The sequence below is a fragment of the Netta rufina genome, assembly GCF_964035555.1.
Source record: "Netta rufina genome assembly, chromosome: 15".
Classification (NCBI taxonomy): Eukaryota; Metazoa; Chordata; class Aves; order Anseriformes; family Anatidae; genus Netta; species Netta rufina.
In genome coordinates, this window is record NC_140138.1 from 14,103,423 (window position 1) to 14,120,789 (window position 17,367).

At 38.9% G+C, this 17,367-nt stretch overlaps 1 protein-coding gene across 1 annotated transcript in view; it reads left to right on the plus strand.

Moving 5' to 3' along the window:
- The window catches only part of SDK1 (sidekick cell adhesion molecule 1), a gene marked incomplete at its 5' end in the record, with an annotated part of 391,349 nt that overhangs the window by 260,638 nt on the left and 113,344 nt on the right, over positions 1-17,367 (plus strand). The window contains 4 exons of the mRNA XM_084295713.1: positions 288-464; positions 9,324-9,460; positions 16,171-16,318; positions 17,191-17,331. Coding sequence (XP_084151839.1) covers positions 288-464; positions 9,324-9,460; positions 16,171-16,318; positions 17,191-17,331 — 603 coding nt within the window. The remainder of the gene's footprint in view (positions 1-287; positions 465-9,323; positions 9,461-16,170; positions 16,319-17,190; positions 17,332-17,367) is intronic.

Consider the following 17,367-nt stretch of genomic DNA (forward strand, 5'->3'; position numbering starts at 1 on the left):
TAAACTGTTGGTGAAGGTGGACTTGCAAACTTGAATGTTTATGAGTACATCTTTTCCATATAAAATACAAAGTATTATAAAATAGTATCTTGGATGTAATTACAGTACTTATTCTAATCACTGATCTAAAACTAAAATTTATAACGGGCATTGTTCCTGAAAGGATCCACAGAGGCCTGACATTTTAAATATATGTTTATGGAAGCTGGTATCTTCTTGCATAATTCAGATAAATCTATTTTGAAGTTCTTTTGAGCAATTACTGACGAAAACGTTGTAACACTCAGGTACGTTTGGAAGAAGGACAGTGTCATAATAAATCCATCCAGCAGTTCCAGGATCACAGTAGAGAAAGATGGAACCCTTCTCATCAGCCAGACGTGGTCAGGTGACATTGGGGACTATACCTGTGAAGTCATTTCTTTTGGAGGAAACGACTCCAGAATGGCTAGACTAGAAGTCATGTGAGTATTCTACCTGTAAGATAATGCTATGCTTGTTTTGGGATGCTCTTGGACATTTTTCTGGAAGTTCATTCTAGGAGATCTGGTTTGCTTTTAAGTTTTATTTTATTACTTTTTTATTCGTTTATTTTAATGGGAAGTTAAGTCTGGTTCATTCCAAATTAAATTGCCTTGAAATGTCCTCCCTTTTGCATGCTGCCATGCCGGTTGGATTTTCAAGTAACTGAAGCCTTGGAAGATACTTCCAAGTAATTGCATCTGTCTGCATCACCATGAGTACATGTCCATCTGGTTGGATGATCAAACCTAGGGATTAATAATTAACGGGTTGTAGTCTGCTTGAAGGCCACTAATAGATGGAGGGGACTAAAATGGGATATGTCATGTTCAACATCTTTTATAAGTGATCTAGAGGAGGTGGTGGAATGCAAGCTCATCAAGTTTGTGAAGGGCACAAAATGGATGGGGAACAGTTGATATGCTGCGAGGTAGAGCCACCATTCATAGGGGCTGAGATGGGCTGAGGAATGGGCCAACAGGAAACTTATGAAATTCAACAAGGACAAAGGCAAAGTCCACGTCTGGGGAGGAATAACCTTTTGCAGTAATGCAATTTGGGCTCTGACTGTCTGGTAGCAGTTCTGCTCAAAAGAGCCTGGGGATCCTGGTAGACGGCAGCTGAACATGAGCCAGCTGGGTGCCCTGGCAACAAAACAGGCGAAGAGCATCCTGACCTGTATTAAAATAAGCACAATAGATTGACAGATGGGATTACCCCCTTTTACTTGTTGAAAGTCATTAGACTGCATCTAGAATACTGTGTTCGGTTTGGGGAGCTAGTCCCTTTGCAATATGTGTGGTGGGAGGATGGGAAGCAAAAGCCGTGAACTGAAGCAAGAGCGATTCAGGCTGGATATAAGGAAAAATGTTTTCACTTAGGACATTCAGATGTTGTAATACGTTGCCCACAGAGGTTAGAGTTTTTCAAGACCAGGCTGGATAAACTGGTCTGAGCTTATGTCTTACCCGGCTTTGAGCAGAAGTTTTGGCCAGAGACCTCCTGACATCCCTTCCAACTTGAATCCTTCTGTCACACCATGCTAAAGGACTTTCCCATAAAGTCCAGGAGATGCCAAGGTTATAGGAAATTGTTTCCCTCCTTTAGTATTTTTTCTCTGTTAAACATATATGAAAATAGCTGATCCCTGAGCAGGCATTGCTTATTCTTTCATTCTCTTTATACATAGGTTTCCAGGGAAAAATATTTTTATGTATGCCTTTCTTTATTCCTAAGGATCTTTAAAAATTCAATTTAGAAAAAAAAAATGTTTAAAGTACATTTCCCTTCTGAAAAAGGATTATAAAGATGGCATTGCAGGGTTCTGTATTTTCTATTTCTGTCATTCCACTGGAGCAAAGTAAGCTTCCATTTTATTTTTATCACTAAAAGCAACAACTGCAGTTTTGGTACATGTGTGGAGCAGATCAAACGAATGAGAAAGTAACGTTTTATGTAGTCTTTTTTTTTTCATTTGAGTAGTGCCCCATGCTTTAATTTAACTAAAATTGCATCTGTTTCTGCTGGTCATGCCTGATCTCTCTGAGAAGATGGCAACTTCTGCTGTTGGCAGTATAATGAGTTCACCTCAGAGATTTGCTATGCAGAGCGCCGTTTGATACAGCATTATTCTGACAGTGCCAAGGCTAGATCAGATGCCCATTTTCAGAGAGCGGTCATACATTCTTTCTCTAATTAAGCACTCCTCAGCTCTCCTCCCGGAGTACATTTTACTGCTGGTATGAGTCCAAGAGCAGAAGACAATTCAAAATATACTGCTACTATATAATCATACTTTTTCTCTGAGGCTGTTTTTGAGTGGAGGGCAGAAAATTATAGAGTAAAGACTGAAAAGAATGTTAAAACCCGGCTTTTGAAGTAAAGCTACAAATATGTGCTAAACGCTTAAGCAGTCTTAATCCTAAATATCAGAAGATGTCCTATGCAGCCCAGTATAGCCCAGAAGATATATTTATTTGCAGGTTCCAGTTGACCAGTAAGTTTTATACTTCTTAAAACTCATTCTAGAAGTTAACTGGGCGAGACACATCTTGTTGATGCTGCTTTTCCTTGCACCCCACCTTGTTGCAGTTCTGTTGGCTGCCTCTTCATGACCCCATGCACTGTGACCTGCTCTTAATCCTGCATCTCTGCTTCCTCCAATGTTCTGTTGTTGATTGCCTACAACCTGCCTTTCCTGAAGGAATTAAAGAAATATATCAGACCCACTCCTTTAGAGGTCTTCAGTAACTGATAAGTCACTCAATCATACCTTGAAATGTGACATTTATTTCAAAGTGGTACTGCAGGTAGTGCAATAATGCCAAAAACCATTGCATTCCTTTGCAGCGTTTGTCATTATCATTTGGCTCAGCAGCACAAATCTATGAGAAATAGAGATACATGATACAACAGAAACGAAATGAGGAAGAAAATATGTGGAAAAGAAATGTCTGAAGTAAAGCTTAAATTAAATTCTAGCTAGTATACGAATGACAGATCTATAACATTCCCAGTTCTCCCAGATAATTCTCTTGTGCAGAACATTAACAAACAGGGCATGTACGTTTCCATCGATGAGCACTTACACTTCAGTGCCTTGAGTAGCACTAATGTCAGACAAATGTTCAAAGGAGGCCTCTCAACCAATTACAGACTGGAGCAGTCTAGCAATGAATAATATCATAGCCTACCTAGCCTTATCTGACAGCTCTAATTGTCTCACCATTTTTTTCCCCCCAGGATCCTGCATATCCCTCCTCTACCTCTAGGCTTGTAACAGGAAATTTTCAAAGGCACAAATAAGTTTGTTACTGATTTCTATTCAAACTGATTCAATTCAAAACCATCGACCTTCAGGGTGACCTTCAGTTATTCAATCTGTGAGTGGCTTGGTTTCCTAATCTGTGAAAAAAAAAAAAAAAAAAAAAAAAAAGGAAAGAAAACTTTTTCCTCCTTTTTCTTCCCTCGTTTGAAGGCATGCCTGGAAAAAATGTACCATTTCTTGCTAGAAGAACGTATGGTGATAGCGCAGTAGAGTTCTACTGTGGCTTACATTGGTAGTGCAAGAAGGATGGATCGTTTTTTCTCAGCGCGTCTATGAAGAAATAAAGTATTTGAAAAGAAAAGCCAGAAAACTAATAAAGAACTTGCTAAAGTGCAGCCAAAGGTTACCTTGCTCATCAATTTTGCACTGATGGTACTTGGGCACAGAAACTAATTGCTAGTCAAGATACTCTATTCATTCATTTGTCTTTCTTCTAAACGTGTTTATTCTTCATGTACATCACTTGATTTGATTTGCACGAGGTAAAACATTCACAAGTGATGTTTCTATCCTGCAAGAGAGAGATTTTAATTTTTTACTTATTTACTTGTTTTTCTGGAAGAGCTTCTCAACTGCAAATAAAGAAACAATTGCAAGTCTTGGTGATAAGCTAGTGCTTCTCTTGTGTTCCTCCAAGTTATAAGAGTTGATCCTGAAAATAATTGTATATAATGAAACTTTCTAACTTCATTTAGCTTGCTTTTATATTCCTGTAAATACTATACAGAATGAAATACAGAGAAAAAAATGCTTGTTCCTGAAGCTGCATAAGCTTGAGTTATCACAGTGCATCACTCTCCTGACAGAAAACACTGATGATTCCAGCTCAAAGTATCCTGAGGGTTCTCAGTGTATATAAAATATGCAGAATTACCACTATCTGTGCCTGCTGCTCAATATCTGCCTGTCTGCAGTCCATATTAAGGGATCTCTTTGTTGTATGAATGTGACTAAAAAGTATGGTAATGCTACATTGTAGGAAAATCAAAGCCCTGTACAAGCTTCTGTTATGTCACAACATAGAGTAAAATCTTTTAGGCTCTTTCTCTATGCAAAAATATGGGGAGGACAATGTAATACAAAAATAGGCAATTTATTCCTGGCAGCAAGTTCATCTTCTTTCAGTTCTCTTTCACCAAAGTACTATTATAGTTCTGTCTTCTTCAAAAGCAGGAGAGGTGAGCTAACCACTTACAATGAAACCCAGTGTGAAGCCAAGAATGCACAAAATGAATTTTGATACCCCTTTTTGCTTGAGATATTTGTAGTTGCTACTTCTTCCAAATACATCCCATAAAATGGCTTGATTACTAAAAACAAGATCACCAAGACCAATGCAGAGTAACAAATGAAAATGATGGCTTTTTACAGACTTATTTTTATATGGTCACATGTCCCTCAATTCCAGCAGCCTATCTGTTTTCTTTTTGTAGGGAGTGAAAACAAGAAGGGTATCGAACTTGAAAATATATTATTCCTTCATCACTAAAAAGAAATCTTCTATTTATTTTTCCAAGCTCTCTATTGAGATGTTATCCAAGAAATAAAGCTCACTGCTGAGTCTAAATACACTTGATACTCAAAAAGAAATGCCACCCAGAAATACAATTGGAAATACAATTTTGTCTGTTCATTATTGAGCATGTTTTAGAAATGTAGGCATTCTTAGCAAAAAGAAAGCATAAAATTTGGAAACCTTTCCCAAGGCATCCGTAGACTTGAGCTTGTGGTAACTGCCAGAATGATACAGGAAATAAATCTCTGTGCTCTGGGATTTGACAAGTGCTTAATTTCAAAAATCCACCTTGATATAGGCCTGCAAAAGAAAAAAAAACTTCAGAACTAATCGGTGCCTTGTAACAGTCCTTCCTGTGTTTAAAAATCAGAGAGGATTCTTTTGCAAGAGAAACTGGAAAGTCCTGAGCAACAGATGATGTGTTTATTTAAAATGTTATAAACTTTTATGAGCAAAGCCATCAAGGCTGACGGCTTTGTTAGTCTTCTTGCCTCAACTTCTTAGAAAATTATCAGGTGTAGCAGATGAACCACCTGCTCCCAAGTAAAACTTGTATGGTGGACCTGATTTAGGAAATCATTTATGAAGTAAGAGCAGGGCTTTTTATAAACTGACAAGAAAACTTGTTTAATCTCCCTTGCCTTTTTAGTAATCCCCTCTTCAGTCACAATCTCTCTAATTACCTGCTGTTGGACCATTTTTCTCAGAAATCTCTCCAAACTATGTCTGGTTTATTTCCCGTAGCAAATAGTTCTGCTTTTAGCTAATTTTATAAAACACTGGATGTGTTTGCTGAGTAAATTTTTCAGCTACCCTCTGGCAGTGATGAGCTGACTCAAACATTAGGGTTTCTGTTTTGAACATGTATCATCAGTAACTAGCTAATAATTCTCTCCTAGATTGTCACAATGGTTTCATGTTCTTTTCTTGAAAATATGCTTTTTCAGTTGCTTTGTCAGAGTCCCCTTAGGTCACCTTGGTGGCTATGCCATTAACCCTGGGCTTATCTATCAATTACAGATTTCAAAAGTGTCTGTATACAGTTTTTGCTATCACACAAAGTAAGTTATGAAAAGTTTGACTCCATGCAACTCTTCAGCATTAGAGGAGTAAGGCCTTAAGATACTGAAAAACCTTCATATATTTTCAATGTGGGGCTTCAGTGAATAATAATAAAAATAATAGTAATAAAAAAGGATCATAATGATGAATTATAATCTTCCAGTGTCTGATCAAGGGTTGCTATGTGACCCATGTGTTACTGTCCTAAACCTTCTTGGTGTATCAGAAGTTGAGCAGTTGTCATCTGAGGTTCTTTTCATCCTGAAGAAGGCTTGAAATTACCATTCCCTGCAATGACTTTGGATGATAGCAGCAAGGAAAAGTAATTCTCTGTAAGGAAAAAAAAAAAAAAAAAAGAAAAAAAACAGTAGTGATCTGTTTTTGGGAATGTGAATATTCATGGTGGTGTCACAGGTCTCATTTATCATCCCTTCCACACAGTATGTGTAGAAAATGATAAGGGGACAAAGTGCAAGTGCTTGCTAAAGTAGGAATTACTATTTATTAATCTCAGCTTTTGTATAGTACAAAGAGAGAAGTTCACTTCTGTGCTGAAATGTCATTGTAGTTTTAATTATTTATTTTTGTCCAGGTGTGTTTTGTAGGCACTTGTTATGTCTGCCTTGAGGGATTTAAATCTGTAAGCACCATCTGTTGCTGTTCAGTGTGGACACATGGGTAAAGAATATGATATTAGTGGAGATCGGTGTGTTGTATGGCTGCTGCAACTCACGTTATTCAGCCTCTGAACAGAGTGCCTGTTTCCATCATGCTGCCGACTGATTACCATTTTATGTCAATCCAAGAGAATAATCAACTCAATTAAAATCATGAGCAAAAACAAACTTCAGCTAAGTTTGTGCTTTAAAAAATGTGAAGAAGGGAATGTCTCCTCTCCTCCAGAAGCACTTAGATATTTGTGCCCTACAAAAAAAGACTGATCCGTAGATTCTTTCTTTCATGTAGTCTCTTCTTTCAGTCGTGTAATGAGCTGTTAGTCAAATGAGCTGCTAGTTCAAGCCTTCGAAATGCATGGGGAAACAAGATTAGCCAGTGAACACACACCCTGAAAATATCCTTAATGTATTCCAGGAGTGTTTGTTCAGCTCCCAGCAAAGGAGATACTAGGGGTATGTTTGCAGGGAGCACCCCCTCAGCCATCCCTTCTGTGCTGCTGCCCCTGTGAGAGTTGTCTTCTGGAGGAGGCTGGAGCTGCAGCTTGTCCCACGGGGCCTGGTGATAAATGAAGTGGGGACTGCGACTTCTCTGAGCTGTGTCACAACAAGACGTGTCACTCTCCTTCAGTAATTTTCTTTGCCAGCTTAATCACAAAAACATTTTTCCAACCAGCTTGCTCAGGGACACAATGATAAATTGTAGTGGAGGTTTAATGTTTATTATAATTTAGTGTTTCATTCAAAATGAAGTAGCACATGCCTGTAATCCCTGTGTGAATGGCCACATCTTAAACACCCGCTCCATGCTTTCAAACAACAAGATTATTCTTGTTTTGCGGCCATCTGCCCTCCTACCTTGTTTCCGGGTCTCCCTCTTCCCTAAACTTGCTAATTTTGCAGCACTCTGTTCAAAATCTGCATCTGTTGGGCCTGTTCCTGTTCTTCCCTGTGCCAGACGTTTCCTCTAGCCCCACAGTGACCGTGTCTTAGCTGTTTTTGCATCAAATTCTGGAGCCTGGGTGCAGCAGGCCCAGACTAAGTGGGAACATAGCCAGCCTACGCTCCTTGTAATTGATGGAAGGATCAAAGAGTCTTGACCAAGTGATTTAATAAAGCTAATACCTGAATTTCTGTCATTCCAGAAGTCAAATTGAGGTGTCATTCCTCAGAAAAAGACTGGGGTTACCACGCTTCTAATTTGGTTAGGAATTTAAAATCAAATGAGATAAGATAAGACTTGGGTCCCAAGTTTAGCCTTAGGAAGCATAGGTGTGGGTGGGTGAGAGCCTTCCACTTGTGTTGTCTCCTTACCTGTGTATTTTCCTGGCAATTCTTTGGCTCTTGCATTTTCTACTTTCTTTCCTCCCTTCCCCTCTTTCTTCCTTCCCTGCTTCCTTCTCACCAACTCCACAGCATATGGCCACGACAAACAAAAACATTCACAGTTTTAACAGAAGAATAATAAAAGTACGGATTGACTCTTGTACTTTCCTCAGTCTTCCAGTAGAAACCTGAATCCAGAGCATATTTATTGTTCTGGCTTAAAGCCAGACTCTGTATTTACTTCTGTGAGTGGCTAAGGAGTTGCGGCTTTTAAATAACTGTAAGCCTTCAGTAGCATGATACATTACGATGTGAAATTGCTATTTTTTAAATTAAGGATATGAAGTCCCCTTGTGGCTTTCTGCTCTGGCCAGAGCAGATTAGCAGTAGTTCATGCTGAGGGAGGGTTACTGCTCAGCTTTCCTGGGGAGAAGCACCAGACTGAATGGGCAAAATCTGGCCCTCCTTGCTCTTCCTTCCCTGTCAGAGATGCTCATCCTCCTTAGGAACCAGGATAGAAGGAGCAAAAATCAGGCTTAATTATAATGACTGAAGGGCTCTTATCACTTAATACATATCAGCCTTTAAGGGATGTAGCAGAATTCAGTTTTCTCACTGCACCGTGCAGCCTCTGACTTTCAGGCAATGAGTCCAAATGAAATGTTTTTCCATAAATTGCCTTTATGTAGAGAAATTACACGTTTTAATTGAGCTGCTGTTTTATTTTTATTTTTTTTTAATGTTTCATTTTGTATTTTCATGGGGTTTCTGCAGGCATTTTCTCTGTATTTTCTGGCTGGGTGCTTCCAAAAAAATCCTTATTATAGGAAGGAAAGATTCTACCCATGACAGGATAAGCCTGAATCCATGAGTAAATCAAGCTGTTCTGTAGCCTAAGAATACATATGGTAATTTTGATTAGTAGCTCTATATGGATAGTGTCAATGTCTTCTGCTTCCTTGAGTATGAAAAATTCCATGTTAAATCGCATCTCCCATGTGTTTTACTGTTTATACATATTACTGCTGTCACATTGCTAGGACATCATTGTAAGAAGGGGAGAAAAAGCGAGAGAGAGAAATTTATTGACCAACTTGTCTCAATCAAAAAACAGTATGAAAATTGGCTTTTCCCACATTTAGCAACATTTCCATTAGCTGTTCTAAGCATCAGCCTTGGGACTTTCAGCACAAGTTATTTTTTTCCCCAAATAGGACAAAATTGTGAATAATTCAGAGATGTCTTTCATTTATTTAATTGCACAATAGCTGCTGGTAGTTTTATATCTATCATCATACAAGTCTGATGCCATGTGCCTTTAGCTGCCTATAAGATTGTCCTGAATGAAATGTAGATTGATTTTTCTGTGCATTTTTTTTTTCTTTTTTCTTAACAGCGAGCTGCCTCATTCCCCTCAGAATCTTCTGGCCACTCTGAATTCCTCATACAGCCGTAGTGTGATGCTTTCCTGGGTGCGTCCTTTTGATGGAAACAGCCCTGTTCTCTACTACATGGTCGAGCTCTCTGAGAATAGTGAGTAAAGTCAAATATGTTTCAATCTCATATACTTCTTAATTATTCAGCCTTCTTGCAGACTTGGCTTTTACCAGAGCCACCAACAAAATATTATTGTAACTTGCTAAATGAGCGACAGTTTGCAGGGAAGCCCTGGGTTTTACACTCAGCTATTAACATCCTGAAATATTTGAAAAAGAAAAAAAAAAAAAAAAAAAAAAAAACAACAACAAAAAAAAACAGTTAAACAGTTCTAATATGGTGAATTTGCTATACAGGAAAGTCTTAGTTCTACCTCCAGCCAGCCTGACTTCAGGCATGTCAGCTCATCCTTCAGTGCTTCTATTTGACATCTGTAAAATAGAAGGAGTCATATTTATTTCTTTCCATTGTTGTCTTTTGCTCTGGGTTCTTAGATATCCTGATGCATTCAGAGCCCCAATTTCACTTGAAAAGTGCAGGCAGTATGATAACACAAGGAATTGATGGTCTGTCAGAGGAACCAACTTGGATGTCAATAGGAGCAACTGTCATATCTGTATATGGTTTCATATGTTTTCTCCACTTTTCCTAGGCTTTTATTTCATATCCTTCTTTTAAGTAGGTGGCTGAGGATACAGAGCTGCAAAATATACAAATATCTAGCTTCATAGATTGCAAACCTGGTCTTTGTGAATGCCCACTTCTCGTAATTTTGTCATGCTGCATGTCTGGTCCTTTGTGGCTGTCAGTTTGCAAGGTTATTCAGGGACACTGCTAAATGCTTCTTTCTGAATTGATTGAAAGATGAGGTTATATGGAAATCAGTCACCTTGGCAATACTTTCTAATCTCTATCACCCTAGGAACTGGAAATCCAAGCCTAGCAATTGATGAAAAAATTAAGAGCATCACTTCTTCTGACATGTGGAAATTAGCCACTGCATAACTGAATGTGAAACAGTGCTGATTTATTATTATCTAGAGAGTAGCATTTTGTTTTGCCACACAGGGAGTTTGAGATGAAGCTTGAGCTTCCAATCACATAAACCTTTGTGCTTTGCAGGCTGGAGTACCTAACTTTTCAGATACAGAGGTCCCAGAACTGATGATCTTGACATCTGTTGAGCAAAGTGCAGTGTTCTAATGGAAATCTGAAGTCATGCCTAGGACCACTGTCCTTAAAACGGTTGTCTTAGAGCTAAGACTCCTGATTTATTTATTTATTTATTTATTTATAATGGATGACTCAGAAAATTCACAGTGTTATGGGCTCCTGGCTCCCACCCCACTGGTGGTCACCGTTTTATCACCATCTGTTTTCTTCTCTCTCTTCTCTCTCTTTCTCTTCCTATTGCCTACAGGCCAGTACTGCATGTCTGCTTCTCCTTACATGTTCTTTCACCCAGGGTTGTTACCCTTGCGTTTCATGGCTCCCAGTAGCTTTGACAGAGTTGAGTTAATAAAATCCCAGTCTGGGGACATGATGCAAAGATACTAGAGCTGTGTTTACGTGGAGGCAGCAAAGAGCTGACCGAGCATACGCACTTGGGGCCATAAGAGAAGAGGCAACTCACTTGGTGTCCTGGTGAAGTTTGGAAGGTCTTTCAGCGTCATTATCGCAAAGATGTTTTGCAGTTCTAGTAAGAGAATGGGCTAGATGTGCCATCATTTCAAAAATGCTATAATTCATTTGCTGAAATCTGTAGAAGGCTCAGCGAAAATCAACAATAGTTCTCCAGAAATTATGCAGTCTCTCAGAACTCCACGGGATCCTGTGAACTCTTGCTCGCTCCATGATAGATCCAATAATTTTGGCTGATGGCATTGCAATCAACCACTGAGAGAGTCTCATTATCACAAATCATAGGTATGTTTACTTCAGCAAGCTTGCAGCTGCAAAAACCAAACACAGACCAGTCTTCTTGTGCATTGAGCATCTGAACTCCCAGAAATACCCAAGATCTTGCTCTCCTTTGATTTTCATCTCTATATTTACTTTGCTTTTATGCCTGGTCTCTAAATGGTTACTCATTGGAGTAGGATAGGGAGGAATTTAAGCCCCTGAATACTCCACTTTTACCATGCTCTTTAATTTCATATGTTATTGCTCAGCTTTAGAGATGTCAACAGAATAGTGGAACAGTGTCAGCAGTGACTTTGGTTTGCAAAGCTGACTTTGTCTACATACTGTCACTGTCTTGTTTTGCTTTTATTTTTGTGAAGTATTTGTTTTTGAGGATCATTTTGATCTCAGTAGCATGTAGTGAATATATAGTTTCGATAGACCTGCCACTCCTTTGGAAAACAGCATATTTCCTTGGTGCTGTCATGTTCCCCTCTCACCCCCCCCATGTGATGTTCATGAATGAAGCTGACATTTGATCTTATGTAGGTATAGTTTTGTCTGATATGACTGTGCAGCATCTTTCTTTGCTTTTCAAAGAAAACTTCTTTTCAGGTTTTCCATCGGTCCCACTTGTGCTGCAGAAAGAGCAACTGTCAGGGATTCGGCATGTGCCCTCCTTGTGCTCACATCCTTGTGTCTGTAGCTCTTTCACTTGTCAGCAGCAGTGCAATATACTTAACATCCCAATCACAGTTTGTTTTCACCCATCTAAAGGTTAGGGAGGGACATCAGAATTCTGATTTATTTTAGCAAATCTGCATAGAAGAGTTTATTCTTGGATCTGTGGAGTTTTAATACATGGGTTTTGCTTTACTGCTACAGGTGCCAAAATGTAGCCTAGTTTTTTCATCCTTTTAGTTGTTTTGCTTTGAATTATTTCCTAATAGCATTTAGGATCCATTGTACATTTTGAAGCGCATACCATAAGTGAATACATAATAACAGTATCTGTTTCGGAGAACTAGCTGAAGAGGGTTCAAAATAATGAGTGTAGATTTCAGGGGACTAATTACTAGCTACATTAGAGAGAGGCGTGTCAATCCACCTGGCATGGATTAGAACTCCTTTTCATTAATTTCAATTCAGTAAAGAGATATAAAAACCTTATTTTAATTAGAGGAAAAAAACAGTGACAGATCGTGCACATAAATTGCTGGAAATATGAACAACTCCAGTCACCAAGTCACCTAATTTTTAAAATGAATGTATTTGGCACAATGTAATAATTCTCAAATTACAAGTATTCACAGTAGACTGTGTCTGTGGGTGATTTGAGACATATGGCCTTAAACATTTGGGGGCAAATTTATAATCTAATTTGAAAAGCACAGTTCCAGGGAAACACAGTCATTAAGTATTCCTGCCCACACAGAGCTGGGAAAGTGAACCTCCATTTGAAATAGGATTTTCAAATAAATAGTAGCATAAGTTGTTATTTGCACCAACATAATTTGTGGATGTTTTGTGACCTGTTTAACCCCTGTTGCAGCATACTGAGGAATTCCAGCGGAGAATCTTCATGGTGTTAGAAGGAATTCCGTATATTTTATTCCAAAAAAAAGTTTAGATTTCAAGGATTAATCAAAAATTATGCTGTTTTTTTATCTGAACAAGTGAATTAATACTTAGAGAATTCTGCTGAGTACAGTTAACATAAAAGCCCATTTTTGTTTTATTGTATTCTGGGATATCTGTGCGATGTAATGATACAACTCTCCCTATTCATCACGTCATTTCAATGAGGAGATAATTAAAGCTCCTATGAAGAGCATCTGTACGAGCTTAACTGAAAGTCTGTGAGTTGTCTTGCTGAATTTGGTAGGAATATTCCAATGATAAAAATTGAACACACAGGTAAATCTTTGCAAAAATCAAAGCAAAACTCTTGTTTGTTACAACAGTGATGCAGGCCTATATGCCATAGTGCAAACAGATACTTTTCTCAGGCCAGTGATATACCTTGTTGAAGTCCTACCAAAGGAAGGATGAGCCAATTCATTTTTATTTGAGCTTTTTGCAATATCATATTGTCATAAAAGACAAATTCAGTAAACTCCAGTAGGACAGTAAATTCCAATAGTACTGTCAGTGCTAAACCCTTGGAGAAGAAAGGAGACGGAAATGTACTCCAAAGCTGCAAAAATTAGATTTCTGCAATAGATATATTCTGTAATATCAAATTGGAAGTGATTCTTGAGGAATTTGCAATTAGTGCAAGAGTTGTGAGATAGACAGGAAAATATAGAAGAAATACCTCTTGGTAGGTGAGTAACCAGTGTTATCAAATGTATCAAAAATGAATCCAAAATTCTTAACAGAACAAAAGTCATTTCTCAAAGGTGAAAAATCATATTATAAGCTAGAGAATAGCCTGTGAGATTCTTGGTTTCCAATAAATTAACTTGGAGAGGCCATCGGAGTTAATTCAAAATACCCAATATCCTTAAGAAGACAGACAACTAAACATGAAAGTTTTTTGGAGAGTGGCAATTACAGCAGAAGAGCAAGCAAGCAAAGCCCAGCGTACTTTCTGGGCAGCTTAAGTTAAATGAAGGATTAGTGGAGTCTGCTCAATATAACAGAGATTTATTTAATAGTTTGACCTGGCAAGTCTCTTGTCACTGTGGAACTTCTCCAGGCTTCCTGGGACAGGCAAGTGACAGTCATCCCTGAAGGAGAAGAGAGTCAGTGTTGAAAATCTTATGGAACGTTTCCAATGCTAGAATTGCTTTTCTACATGGTGAAATGAACTTCTGTACAATGCTGGGGTTTGTTCTGGATTTAAAGTGGGGAAACAGACTCTCAAAATGTTTAGTTTATTAATTGTCAAGAAAAAAACCTTGACATTTAAATTTTAAAGATACTCTGAACACTCACTGTATCCACTGCTCCATGAGCAAGCAAATCCCCCCCAAACCACTTTCCTTTACGAATCAGAGTGCCCAAGAGATGAATAGGGTTCGTTTATATTAGTTTTCAGTTTAATCTCTCTTCCTGCTAGATCTTTTATCTTCCACCAGGAGAGGAAAAAGAATAAATAAAGTATTCTACAGATGCAGCATATAAACAGAGCAAAGCCCCAAGGTGCTGAAGAGATTAATAGGCCCTGTTGTTGAATCAAACTGCTCACTACATTGAACTGCTTGGGTTAAGCACTCTCAGGTGGTGTTTACACTAGCAGTAAACAAATGAAACTGATTTGCTCTAGGAAATGGACCACTACCCAAGTAGCTCATACAAGGGTATTTTGCTCTCTTAGTGTTGTCTGTTCTTCCGTTTTCTTAATGCAGCTGCTTCTGGCAGCTTACTAAGTCAGCCATACCTTAACTTTGGCTTGTCTTGATTTGTTACTGTGCACTCTGGGTGTAACAAGGTAAACAGTTATTTGTAAAGTCTCATGAGAAGCTTGATTAAAGAAAGAAGGAACTAGAGTGCACAAAACTCCTAGCCAATGTCAGCACAGGTATCCTTTTTCTAAAAGAAGCCCAGTGTTCAGCTAAGATGAATTGCGCTCCAGATCTTGCAGCAGAAGCGACTGATGGCAAATCAACAACAATTGGCAAAGATGGAACTTGACTGCTGTGCAAATGTCCCTCTCCAACATTCCCAGTATTCTGCTCTGTCAGTTTTCCTGTTAAAAAGGACTTTTTTCTCAGAAAGCCACTACTGGAGTAAATATATCCTGAATAACTTGAAGATACAGTGTTTATAACCCAAAAGGCATCACACCCCAGTGGACTTAAACTTTCTAAGGAATCTGCCAGAAAATCACTAAATTGGTGGTTTACATCTTGGTGTGAAGTTTAGCAGCTTTCTACATGTGGGACATCTCATCTTCATTTTCAGGCAGACGTCTAGGTCACCTGCCAGGAGCTGCGATGCACTTCTGATGAGCAACATGCACAGATATGTTGCCAAAATCTACAGCTAGCTCCTCAGTAATTTCCAAAAGTGTTTGTAATTTTGAGCAGGGAGCATGAAAACAGCTGGTATTATTTAAAATCTGAGCAAATCTTTAAGTTGGCTGATTCCATTGCTGTACTGTTGCAACGCAGACCAAATGTCACATCTCCTTGATGGTTTCAGTCGTGACTTTGGAGAGAATATATGACATCAGCCCAGGAAGAAAAGAAGTCAGTATATTTAATTTTCAACATGTTTCATTTCTGACCTCTTTGAAAACTTGAAAATATAGTTCGGGCATCAGAGGAGCTCGGCATGTGAAGTATGTGAACTGACAACAAGGGTTTTATGGTACTGCTGGGACTGTTTATATCAGGGAACCTTCCTAGGAAATGATTAGACTGAATGCCATATACTATCTCTAGGAAAAAAAATTGCAGACGTAGGATCTGCAGCAGAAGCTTTCTCAGGTCTTACAGCAAAGGACTGATTTGGCAGAGAGCGTAATGCTTCTACACCTGCCTGCAAGCTGGGTACAACAATATTCCAAACTGCCTGTGAATTTCATTACAGTCCTTCCACCAGAGCCACTCATGGGTGTGGTGTTGTAATGGCCTGCCAAACAGATGGGTTGTGAAATACACAGCCCATCTGTCTTTATCATGCTTGTTTCCTCTTTTATTAAAATGTTAATGAATATAGTTTTTATTTATTATGCCATGACATGTGCAGCATCACTTTCCAGTAGACAAATGTGCAATCTGCATAACCGTGTGGGCTGACAGGAAGGTTTCTTTTGCTGAAAAAGAAACTTCTTTCCAAAGTTCCTCTGAGGAAAACAAACACAAAGAGCTCTGTGCAGTCAGAGACAATTTCTCACTTCTGCAGCGCTTTTAACAAGCACTCCGGTCTCTCTCAAATGTTAATTATTCCAACAGATTCTCCCTGGAAGGTTCACCTATCAAATCTTGACCCCAAAATGACTGGTGTCACTGTGAGTGGACTAACTCCAGCCCGAACCTACCAGTTTAGAGTATGTGCAGTTAACCAGGTGGGAAAAGGCCAGTACAGCGCTGAGACCAGCAGGTACAGTAAAAATACATTCCTATGTACTCCACGAAAAAAAAAAATGCTGACTGTTGTGAGTGAATAGCGTAAAGTTATCTTTTGCACAGTAACTGGGAAGTGGAGCAGTTATCATTACCCAAGCCTCTGGAGAGTGCTCTGCAGCTGCTAGTAATTGGTGATAATGGCAATTAGGTGGTGCAGGATATCAGCACACAATGGGAGAGGTGCCCTCATATTTCCAGTGTATCAGCTGAACAGAATCTTGGAAGATGGTCAAATAAGTGTGTGCAAGCCTAATATTTTTTTTCTTATTGTGTTAAGTCACTGCAGTTAGCCCTGGAAGGAGTACAGCTTTCACCCAATCATTGCAATGTCACTTCTGCAATTCACCCAGATGTGACATAGAAGGATGGCTTCATCAAATTTGGTTTCAAATGCATCCCCCTTCCTATGTGAACCGAAGCTTGCTGTGAGCTTGAATTGCAGAACAGCTGAACTCTAAATGGCTTTTTCAAAATGTAGGAGTTTGATATGAAAAATATTGAAAGAGCTGAAAGAAACAATTTGGAAGGAGTCACAGACACTGGACCTGAGCTCTAACTCATTCAGGCTTGTAATCTTTTTAAAGAGTTGTAGCAGCCTGGGTGATTCAGAGAGAATAAGGTTACCTCAGCTGTCTGTCTTGTTGCTTGCTTAACTGATTTCTTATTATGTTGATTTGTTGTAACTATTTCATGCATGTCTTCAGCAGTTTGATCAGCATTATATTTCTTTCTAGTGATCAGACTTTGATAAACGATACTGGTTCACATGGAGTTGGATACATGAAATAGAAATGTTACCTATCATTTATTTCAACACCCACCTCCCTCACGTTGTTTTATATTCAGGTTGATGCTGCCTGAGGAGCCACCTAGTGCCCCACCTAAAAACATAGTGGCCAGTGGGCGCACTAATCAGTCTATCATGGTCCAGTGGCAACCTCCTCCTGAAAGCGAACATAACGGAGTTCTTCATGGGTACATCCTAAGGTAAGCAGTTTCCTACCCTGGAAAGCCTGGAGCTCA